Source organism: Sminthopsis crassicaudata, chromosome 2, assembly GCF_048593235.1.
Source record: "Sminthopsis crassicaudata isolate SCR6 chromosome 2, ASM4859323v1, whole genome shotgun sequence".
In the NCBI taxonomy this organism is placed as follows: Eukaryota; Metazoa; Chordata; class Mammalia; order Dasyuromorphia; family Dasyuridae; genus Sminthopsis; species Sminthopsis crassicaudata.
The window spans coordinates 406,535,904-406,547,928 of NC_133618.1; the positions used below are offsets into that span (position 1 = coordinate 406,535,904).

General features: G+C 35.2%; 1 protein-coding gene across 1 annotated transcript in view; it reads right to left on the reverse strand.

The window, feature by feature from the left end:
- The window catches only part of LOC141556937 (hepatitis A virus cellular receptor 2 homolog), a 35,738-nt gene extending 24,041 nt beyond the window's left edge, over positions 1-11,697 (reverse strand). The window contains exons 1-2 of the mRNA XM_074291917.1: positions 11,526-11,697; positions 10,428-10,766 (exon numbers count right to left, since the gene is read on the reverse strand). Of these exons, the coding sequence (XP_074148018.1) occupies positions 10,428-10,766; positions 11,526-11,571 (385 nt within the window). The 5' untranslated portion in view covers positions 11,572-11,697. The remainder of the gene's footprint in view (positions 1-10,427; positions 10,767-11,525) is intronic.
- Between the last annotated feature and the right edge of the window lie 328 nt (positions 11,698-12,025).

Genomic DNA, 12,025 nt, shown 5'->3' on the forward strand with positions numbered 1-12,025 from the left:
CCAGGTTTAGCTCTCTATCTGCTGAGTTACCTAGCTACACCATTCTTCTATTAGCTAAGAATCTTTGCTTTTATGCCATTATGCATTTAGTTCATGCAAAAGAAGGATAGTGACCGATGCTAATTACTATATGATATGCTGTGGTATCTTCCTTGAGTTTTCACTTTCACTTCCAATTCAATATGTTACCAAGGTTTTATCTTTATATATCACTCAAATATACCCCCTTGTCTGCTCTGATATTGCCACCTAGTGCAGGTTCTCATCATCTCATGCCTAGATTACTGCAGAAGCCAGCTGGTGGGTCTACCTGCCTCATCTCTCTATAACTCCAATGCATTTTCCACTGAGCTAGCTGCTAAAGAGATCTTCCTAAAGAGTAATCTGACCATGTCATTGCTCAACTACAATCAATCAATCCACATTTATTAAGTATCTACTATGTGTTGGACACTGTGCTAAGCACTGGGAATTCTTTAAAAAAAAAAAAAGGCAAAGGACAGCTCTTACCTTCAAATAGCTTATGATCAATTGGGGGAGAAAAGATGCAAAGAAATCTGTATGAAATCATACACAGAATAAAGCTATATACAGAATAAATAATTAACAAAGAAAGCACTAGAATTAAGAGGAATTGGGGAAGGCTTCCCATAGAAGGTAAGATTTTAATTGGACCTCCATAAACTCCAGTGGTTCTCTAGCACCTCCAGGATCAAATATCAAATCCTCACCCTATTGTTCAAAGCCCTTCACATCCTGCTTCTCCCATCTCCACATTTCGTCTTACATCTCACAACCACAATGAATTCTTGCATCAAGGGACACTGGCCTCCTTGGTGCTCTTCAGATAAAACACTCCATTTCTCTTGACTCCCAGCATTTTCACTGGCTTTTTTGCTCCACATCGAATGTTTTCCTCCCTATCTTTATCTTCTGGATTCCCTGGATTCCTTCAAGTCCCAGCTAAAAGTCTAAATTCCATAGGAAGCCTTTTTTCATCCTCCTTAATTCTAGTGCCTTACATCTGAAATTCTATTTAATTTATCCTGCATCTATCCTGTTGTTACATAATCTTCCCATTAGATTGTAAGCTTCTTGAGAATAGGGACTGTCTTTTGCCTTTCTTTGTATCCCTAGTGCTTCATTCACAGTATCTGATATATAGTAGATGGTTAATAAATGTTTATTGTCTAATTGACATGAACTCAAAACAAATTGAACCAAGCAGACAAAAATATTCTATTTAATCTTGCCTATTAAGTCTGATCTCCTGAAGACAAATGCAATTTGTTTCATTCTTTCAAATTTTACCTTTTATGTGACCACTGTTTTTCACCTGAAAGAAAATCTACCATGGAATCTATAAGAAATGCATACATTTTCTCAAAAGACATGTTAAATATAAAGCAGCTAGATAGCACAGTGAATAGAGTGCCAAATCTGGAGTCAAGAAGACTCATCTTCCTGAGTTCAAATCTGGCCTCAGACACTTACTAGTTGTGTGACCCTTAACTCACTTAACCCTATTTGCCTCAGTTTCCTCATCTGTAAAATGAGTTAGACAAGGAAATAATAAGTACTTTTGTTGGGATCACAAAGAGTCATATATGAATGAAATGACCAAACATGTTGAATACAGAACTGCCTCAGAGTGAACTTTGATTGGTCATTTTCTATCTAGAGGGAATTTGGCTGCATTATATATCTGTGAAAAAAAAATACAAACATCCCAATTAAAATCCTACATTCATAGAATGTCAAAGCTAGGCGAGAACTTAGAGATAATTTAGAACTCATCTTGTTTTACAGAGGAGGAAACTGAAGCCCAGGAAGGAAAAGTATAGTTCTAAGTTGTCCTTTCTCATACAGCCAGTAAACTTGGAAAATTAATTTCATTTGTTGTTGCTGTTGTTGTTTATCCTTAATTCTTAAAGAGGACCAAGATATCAGGAAAGCAAATTGAATTTGAGTCAGGGAGGGCTGTGCAAAATCAACTGATACATTTTTCCCTTCAGAACCATCTGGATTTAGTGGCAAGATACAGATCAAGAAAACTATAAATGGCCCTAGATGAAATGGGAGACCTTGGCTTTTTTAAACTAAAGTCTTCAGTTTGACTGTACACATTCAGTGATTAAGGCTAAGTAGTAATCGGGTTAAAGAATCTTCTCTTTCATCTAGTCCAAAATAAACAAACAAATAAATAGGTAAAAAGACAAATAAATAGATAGATAAATAGTTAAATAAATAAATAGATGAATGGATAGATGGATGGATGAAGGAATCTGGATGGGGAAAATCCTCATGGGTCCTGATCAAAGCACAAATGACTGCAATTTACATTCAGTCTGAGTCAATCTAGACCCAAACAATAACCCAATGGGGCTTGGCCTAGTACCTATTGATGGTCAATGAGAATCATATTGATTTTTGTTTATGGCATGGTACTTAATAGAGAAATCTAGCCAGTAAACCCCAAAACATTTGCATTCAGAAATGCAAAAGAGGGGGAAAATGCTTTTAGAGCATTTTTAGAGCATTTCACAGCAACCAATCCCGTAAAAAAATAAAATAAAATAAAATAAAATAAAATAAAATAAAATAAAAAAAGGCCTATCCTGGAGCAGAGTTGACATGGCTCAGAGAGAGAAACTTGAACAAGCCTCACTTCTCCACAACTATCCTTGCCCCTGGAATTAGGGTTACAATGCACAGAGTTGTAAAGAAAGTTAGCTATACAGATAGAGGACCTGGATTTCAATGCTAATTTTTGTCAGTTACTATCTATGACATTGGACAAATCACACAATCTTTCTGGATTTCTGCTTTCTCATCTGTAAAAAGAAGTTGTTAGGAATAGAATGGCTTCAGAAGTCCTCCTCTGCCTATAAATTTAAAAAAGACCGGAAAATGGATATCTGACCACCTTCCTTATACTTCTTTGTCTGTACTACTGTGAAGGACATAACAATCTTGTTGTCTTATTGCTCCATTCTAATTTGTAGATTACCTAAAACAAAAATCACCCTGATCCAGGATCCATCTGCCACCGTAATTTTTCTTAAAGAGATACTACAGTGGATGGCCATTTCCTCCAGTTAGTAAACAATTAAGGTTGGATTTGAATTCAGGAAGATGTGTCTTTCTGACTCCAGACCCAAAGTGCTATCTACTGCACAGCCTAGCTGTCCCTGATCACAAGTCTCCCACTAACCAGTGATGTCAGACCTGTTCTCCCTATATCCCTATCATTCTTTCTTACCCTTCCATTGTGTTGTACGTAACCTCTGTTTTAATGGTAACCAACTGTATTTCACATTAGACTAGTGCCCTTTTTCAAAATCACTCTATATATCTAGTATTTACTTACAAATACATCCCCCTTTCCCCCCCACATTTCCCAATAAAATGTAGGCTCCTTGATGGCTAATTAATTTCTTGTTTTCCTAGCACCTGCCACAGTATCTGGCACAGTTAGCATTTGATAGATGCATGTTCAATTGAATTGAAGTGTTTTATCTGCCAATTAAATGTTATTTCATTTTAAAACTGAACTAAAAACCCAGTTCTTTGGGAAATCTCTCTTTATGCATTAGTATATTTCCAAGAAAACAAGGAAAAACCATGTGGAAATTAAAAAATAAGCAATCGATAATAAGGAAATGAAGGCTTGCTTATATTTTTCTGATCTAGAATTCCTTAGACACTTCTTAGGTCTCCTCCAGCAGGGCTCAAAGGTCTCTTAGGGGTTTGAGTTCCTTTAAATGCAGATTTAGCAAATCTTGTGAGGGCCTAAACTTCTCCACTGAATGGGACTGTATTTTCCCAACACCCAAGAGAGGGTTATCTTAGGCTTATCTCAAACCTAAACAAACTTCTGTTATCTTGTTATTGTAAAGGGAATTTGAAGTAAGAAAAACACAAGATAGTATTGTTAAGTCAACAGGAATCTGGAACAAAAATTTTCACTCTGGAAAGAAGAAGCCAATAGTAAAATTGACATTTCTTTTATAACCAATTTTTACTGCTGTGATTGTTCTTGTACCAAATCATTTTGTTATGAAAGGGAATAGTATATGTAATACTATTCTGTCAGAATTTACCTGATATTACATAGAATCACATGCTCTTGATCAGATCCTACCCTCTCTCCAAACAGGTTCATTAACTTTGAGTTGAAAGGGACTAAACCTTTTATTTTCTGGTTGAGGAAACTGAGGCTTGAGTGTTTATATGGCTTGCCTAAAACAGAAACCTTAAATGGCATATAAGTGATTCATATTGGATCACAGAAAAAGGAAAATAGAATCCAGAGCTCAAAGAAACATTTTTTGTTGTTGTTCAGTTCGCTCTGACTCTTCTTCATGAAGAATTTATCTTTGGAAAAAATACTTGAGTATTTGCTATTTCTTCTCCAGCTCATTTTGCAGATGAGGAAACTGAGGCAAACAGAAATAAGTGACTTGCCCAGGGTCAAACATTTAGTGTTTGGGGCCAGATTTGAACTCTGGAAAATGATCCCTATTGATTGCAAGAGCAGTGTTCTATCTACTGCACCACCTAACTGCCTCAGGGAAGATTAGAGTTTACCTAATATCATGCATGATGTATAATTAGTTATCCTTTCCACAACTCAACTTTTCCCATTGTGGTCTTGATATATTGCAAGTTGGTATAAGAAATTAAATGGGAATCTAGAGAAAGTTTTGCAAAAGCTGTAGACACGACATAAAAGCCAGCAAATGACACAGAAAAAGTTTAGAAATTCAGAAATGTATAAACTACATGTATAGTATTGTATAATATCAACTCAAATTTGATAACAAGGTACTGCAAACATTCCATAAAAGAAAAAGAAAGACCTTTCCTGGTAAAGAAGGCCAAAAAAATTTATGCAGATTTTCCAGATCCCTATGGGTACCTTGTTCTTAATCCTACCAAACCCACCCACCCTGCCCCTGCAGTGTGGAAAGGATAACTGTATATAATTCTCTTCCTGTACATTTAGAGCAAAGTTTCTTAAACTGTTGGTTGCAACCCCATATGGGGTTCATGTGAAGGGTCGTAAAAATTTGTCAGTGGTAAATAAAAGATTTCTGATTGTTCTACCTCCTGCAATGGCAAATATTCCTCCAAGATTTAATTCTTTATGTAAAAAGAAACATGTATATCCATTTCATCTGTGTGCAACTTTGCTTTCATCTTTAATAAATAGCAAAATTATATGCATATCAAAGAATTGCTTTAAAATAAATTTCTTTATGATTTATTTTCAATAAATGGTTGACTTGTATGCCTGTTTTATATTCCTATATATCAGAGGTCACATAAAAATTTCTCAGGCAAAAAAGGGTCATAAGTAGAAAAAGTTCAAAAAGTCCTGATTTCGAATAATTTGCAGCTCAAGAGCTACATGAAACCAAGTGTGACATAATAGAAAGAATAATGATGTATGTGACTTGAGACAAGTAATTTCCTAGCTTCTGAACTTCCTTTCCCTAACTATCATATTAATGAGTTAGGTTAAATGGCTTTTAAAAGGTTTAGGCTAAATGGCCAACTCTAAAATGCTCTGATCCTAAAATATTAGTCCTAATTCAGCCATTATTTAGTACAAGTCATATAAACTGACCCTGGACTTAATTTCTTCATCTATAAAAGGAAGTGGGCAGATTAGATAACCTCCAGTTCTGATGTTTTCTGAAGAGGAAAACCAGAGAAGAGCGTATACTAGATGTTCGATGTAACTGCATACATTTCAAATGTCCTGTTTGATACTGGAACCCAGTGTGTTGGTTCTCCAAGCCTCAGTTTTCTCATTTATAGGATGAGATTCTACTAGGTGATCTCTAAGGGAGATAATAGGGCATAGTATAATAGTGTATAAGTCTGAAGTCATACAAATTCAAACCAATGGGTTCAAATATTGGCTCTGTCACTTACTTTTATTGTTGTTTAATCATATTAGACTTTTACTGTCCCCTTGGGCCATAGTATACCAACACCTTTAGTGTTTTCTTGGTAAAGATATTGGAATGCTTTGCCATTTCTTTCTCTGGCTCTTTTTCTAGATAAGGAGACTGAGGGAGAGTTAAATAACTTTTCCAAGTTACACTTATACAGGCAAGTAGGTGTCTGAGACCAGATTAAAATTCAGTTTTTCCTCACTCCAGTACTCTATCCACTATGCCATCTAGCTGCCCCTGCCAGTTACTATCTGTTATATTAATTGTGTTTTACAAATGGCTTTCTGGTTTGTTTTTGTTTTTTTAATATGCATGACATACTTTAAAATTTAATTTCCATTATCAACATTTTCTCTATCTCTTTTTTAAGTCTAGACAATCATTAAAGTGATAAATCATGCCTTGATTTGTAATCTTTGCCAATATCTAAGGTATAAATGCTCACACTTGAACATTTAACAATCAACTTTAGTTCAAGTTAGCTGCAAAACACCTCTGATTGCTACCTATGGGACTATTGGCAAATCACTTAACCTCTCTTGACCTGATTTTCCTCAACAATGAAATGAGAGATTTGGACTAGATGCTGCTAAAGATGTCTTATCTCTAAATCTATGATTCCCAGATCACTTCTATCATTCCATGATTCCAGGTGACTTTAAATAAGTTAGTTGTTTTCAGCTCCCATTTCTACTTATTCATAAAATAGAAAGAAAAAAAAAGAATATTTTCTCTACTTCACAGTAGCTAAAGCAATAAATAAATACAAAGCAAACATCCTATTCCCAGAAAGCAAAATTTCATCTTGAAGGAGATAGCAATCAAGTCATTCTCTGCTACTTCTTATTGTTAAGTCATTTCAGTAGTGTCCAACTCTTCATGCCCCTATTTGAACTTTTCTTGATAAAACTACTGGAGTTGTTTTCCATTTTTTTTCTCCAGCTCATTTTACCTATAAGGAAAATGAGGCATACAGAGTCACACAGCTAGTTAAGTGTCTGAGGTTGGATTTGAACTCAGGTCTTCCTAACTACAGGGCTAATGGTACCCTATCCAGTGGGCTATCTAGCTGCCTACCCCCTCTACTACTTAATGCCTTAATGCCTATGTAAGAGACAGCTTAGTGTAATGATAAGGACACTGAACTTGGAATTAGGAAGTCCTGAGTTAAAATTCTGTTTCAGACATTTACTAGGTTTGTAATCCTGGGCAAGTAATTTAATTTCTCTGGGCCTCAATTTCCTCATCTAGAAAATGAGAGTGCTGTTTCTAACATTCTTTCCAATTCTAAATTTTTGATTCTGTGACTTTAGGTAAGTAATTTAATTTCTCTGATCTCCAGTTTCTCCTATGTAAAAGGAAGGATTAGACCAGTTGATCCCTAACATTCTTTTTTACTCTAAATCCCAAGATCCTATGGCATTTGATCTCTTTGAATCAGCTGAGTGCTCAGAAAATAGCAGATCCTACTGAAAAGTTTTTCCAGCCCTTAAATATATCTTCATTCTTCCCCACTCTCCACCACCCCAGTCTACTACCACTTCAAAACAGATTGGAAAACTTTTTGCTGTTTTCATCCTATATGTCCTCCTATAATTAGGAATGTGAAGAAACTAACAGATTCATTTCTTTTACTGGGTCAATCCCTTCGCACATCAAATACATCTCATCTCACATTCAATAGGAAGATATATTGCCTCTGCTCTCTCCATCATCCTCTCTCTTTCCATCCAAAATATCCTGAGATCAGATACCAACTAGAAATTTCCCTCCAAGCCCTCTACTTTCCTTAAACTGTATGCCTCATTTCCAAAATACATAGGAAACTGATTCAAATTTGTAAAAATAAGTGTCATCCCCCAATTGATAAAAATCATCAAAGCATACAAACAGGAAGTTTTATAAGGAGGAAATTAGAGTTAGCAATAGTCATATGAAAAACTATTCCAAATTCTAAATAAGTAGAGAAATATAGGTTAAAGCAACTCTGAGGTTCAAACTCTTGCCCCTCAAATTGGCAATGATAACAAAAGAAGAGAAATGACAAAAATCAGAAGAGCTAAATGAAAATAGGCATATTAATGCACTGTTGGTGAAGTTCTGAATTGATATAATCTTTCTGGAAAGCTCTTTAGAAATATTTCCCCAAAGTTATTAGACTGTGGTTATTAGACCTAGAAATACCAGTAATAGATCTATACCAAAAAACATCAAAGAAGGAAGAAAAAGATTCACATGCAAAAAATATTTATAGCAGCATTTTTGTTGAAGCAAATTAATTAGAAGCTAGATTTTAAGAATATTGGTAGAGAGATGATCATTGACTCCATGAAAACTGATGAAACCACCAAACAAAACAATATAAAAGGAAGAAGTTTCCAAGGTGGAATTTGGGGGAATTCCTGTGATCGCATGACATGAATAAAAATAGAACAAAGGAGAAAGAAAAAAGAGCAGTCAGACAGATAGAAGGCCAACTAGGACAGAGCAGTGTCAAGAAAACCTAGAGAGAAGAGAGTATAAAGAAGAAGGTGACTAACAACTTCAAAGAATGCAGCGATGAGGCACAGTAAATGGGTTATAAAATGATTAGAAAATATTAGGTAAAAAAAAGTTGCCTCTAATTCTATAAAAAATTTTTTGTAATCTTACTTGTGGATTAAACTCCACAGTTTAGAGCTTTCAGATAATGAAATTTAGATGTTAGACTTCATCATTGACTATTTACTGATTAGTTTCTTTATTTTCCTGCTTTTTTATTTTTAATTTATGGAATAAAACAAGTATATCCATAACATAGTACAATAAAAAATGATTGCACATGAAACCGTAAATCTATCACATACAACTTGCTATTCATTTTAAAATATATAATAAAATTGTCAGGTAAGTTTTTTTTTACCCTCTCTTCTTCCCTTCCCCACACCTAAGAGATAACGATCATTAGGCAATATTCTATACATGCTTCAAGTCATCAGTTCTTTTTCTGGATGCAGATAGTGTCTGTCTTCATATGATAACTAATTTGGGTGTTTATAAACATCAAAATGACTTATTTTCTCAATGTCATTCTTAAAACAGCATCCCTGTTACTAGATGTATTCTCTTGGTTCTACTTACTTTATTCTTCATTATTTCATGCAAGTCTTTCCATATTTTCTAAGATCATTGAGCTCATCATTTCTAGCACAGTAGTATTCTCTCACAATCATATAGTTCAACTTGTTCAGTCTATTGCTTTTAATGTAAATGAAACATGGCCTTCTCTTATGGGGATAATTCTTATATTCATCTTTGTTTCAAATTCAAGTCAGGGTCTAGTCTACTTCTAATACCAACCAAAAGCATTCTGTCTTAGCTCTTTCCAGTTTGGTGGTTACAAAAGCTCACAGTTCGGGGAAAGTACAGAATTTAAAGGGAAAATTTTGGCTGGTGTCCCAGCACAATTATCACCTTTGCATGTTAGAAGGCTTTCTATAAATTATGCTGGAAAGTGCTTAACAAAGACCTCAGCAGTGTGTGTATGTGTGTGTGTGTGTGTGTGTGTACTGGAAGGAAGGTGGGAGTGGAGTAGAAATGGATGACCAACACACTTTAAAATTTAATCTGTATTATTAACATTTTCCATATCACATAAGACTAAACAATAAGAAAATCAGTATCTCATTTGAAAGCTTTATTGATTTTTGAAGTATAAATATTCAGGGGGCAGCTAGGTGGTGCATTGGATAGAGCACCAGCCCCGAATTCAGGAGGACCTGAGTTCAAATTTGATCTCAGACACTTAATACTTCCTAGCTGGGCAAGTCACTTAACCCCAGCCTAAAAAAAAAAAAAAAGAAAAGAATAGAAAAGAAAAAAGAAAAAAAAAAGTATAAATATTCACACCAAAAATTTAACAATTGGTTTTACTGACATGTTCAAGCTAGCAGAACCTGCCTTTCCCTGACTCCTTCCCATGTTTCCTCACATCTTTTCTCCACACTCAGTGCCATTTCTTCCATTTAAAATGTATATCTTATATGTAAATAGTTGTTTGTATGCTGTTTCTTCCTATTGAATATAAACTCCTTGAGGGCAGACACCATGTTTTTACCTTTCTTTATGTCTCTAGTGCTTGGTACAATGCTAGCAATAGAAGCTTAATAAATGCTTGTTGATAATTACAATGATATTTATTGCTAAAATGTAAATTTCAGGTCAACAAAAGAAGAAAAAAATCTTTCTAATTATTAAATAATTATCTTTATTAATGAGTGGAATGAATTGCTTCAGGAGGTCATGTCCCACCACCAGTGGAGGACTTCAAGGAACAGCTATGTGACTAGTTATCAGATATGACTTGCATGGGCTTGTATAAATTACTTGGATTAGATGAGACCATAAGTCTCCAAAAGTTTTCTCATATATCATTGGATTTTCCTATATAAATATCAATAAAGAGGAAAAAACTGCACTTACCTGGTTTGACTAGCAACTCCAGAGATGTTTTTTGGTCATTAAATGGACCTGCAAACTGTATCCTACAGCAATAACTACCACTGTCTGCTTCTCCCACATTCTCAATTGTTAGGGATACATTCCCTTGCGCAAGAACACCCTTTAACTGGTATCTCTTTTCCTTCTGATATGTCACCTTCCATCCATCAGTTCGGAGAAGTTGTTCATTACACTGAGTCATAGGGCAGAGCCCTCTGCCCCAACAGATGGGCACATTTTTGTGTGTTGGAGTTATCACATAAGAACATGGTAAAAGTATGGTTTGACCCACCATTGCTGTGTAGATATCTGATGAAGACTCTGCAAGTAGAATTGAAAAAGAAAAAAAAAGGTCTAAGACAAAGAAAGGAGCAGGGGTATTCATTTTTTCTTGTTTTGTTTTGTTTTTTTTTTTTTAAAGCAAAGTATGTGACAGAAAAAAAACAATTCTTTAAGTAGTCCACTGCAGTGATTATATCATTCCCCCTGTTTTGAAGTTGTCTATATGGCATGGTAGGAGCAGGTAGGTGGTGCAGTGGATAGAACATTAGGTCTAGATCCTGGAAGAATTGAATAAAATCCAGCTTCAGACTTTTACTAGCTATTTGAACCTGGACAAGTCACTTAAACTCTATTTATTTGCTTCAGTTCCTCATCTGAAAAAGGGGATACCCTAGAGAATGAAACGGCAAATCACTACAGTATTTTTGTCAAAAAATACCCATGACATAGGGTCTCATCAAGTCAAACAACACTGAACCAGTGAACAACAACAAAAACTTGCCATGATAAAACTTTGTAATATCTCTAAAGGAAAGGGGCTATGAAAATAAAAACTAGAAAACGGAATAATTAACACCTAGGAAAATGGCTAAGCTAGCTCTATTAATATATCCCCTGTTTTAAGCTGAGCTTTTGAAGGACAACATACAGAGTATGTAGAATAAAGCTTCCCTCTGCGAGCTAACTTACAGTGATTTTTAAAATGACACTCATACTTACTATACATCTCATCTGCCTCTGCCATATTCTTAGCCATAGTGCCTTCCTCATGGAGAACCATTTAAATCATCTACTTACCTGTTGGCCACAGCAGAAAGACAAAAATGAAGAGATGGAACAACATGGCATCAGTTGAAATCACTAATGAGCAAGTAGGTTTAATGTAGCCATTGTTTAAACTTCCTAATTTCACTTCCACTTTGTTGCTTGTTCTCAGAGAACAATATGGGAGAATGTTAGCTTGACATAGCGTTATTTCAGAGCAAGGAGCCCGAAATGAAAACCAATGACAAAACGGAAACCTCAGAAATTGTTACTCATCTCTTCAGTGACATCTCATGTTACATACACCTATCAAGGCAACCATTTCATATAGTAACAGAAAAGAAAAAAAGAACTTCTGTCTTTCGAAACCTATTGGCGCCTCCTTTTCCTTGTTTCACTTCCTTTTTTTACTCACCACTCCAGTTCCTTGTCAATTCCTGTTTATTCTGCTTTTGCTCTCTCTTTTCCATCTCCACTAATTCAGGTTCTCATCATTCACTGATTACTCCAATAATCAGTCTCATTGCCTCATA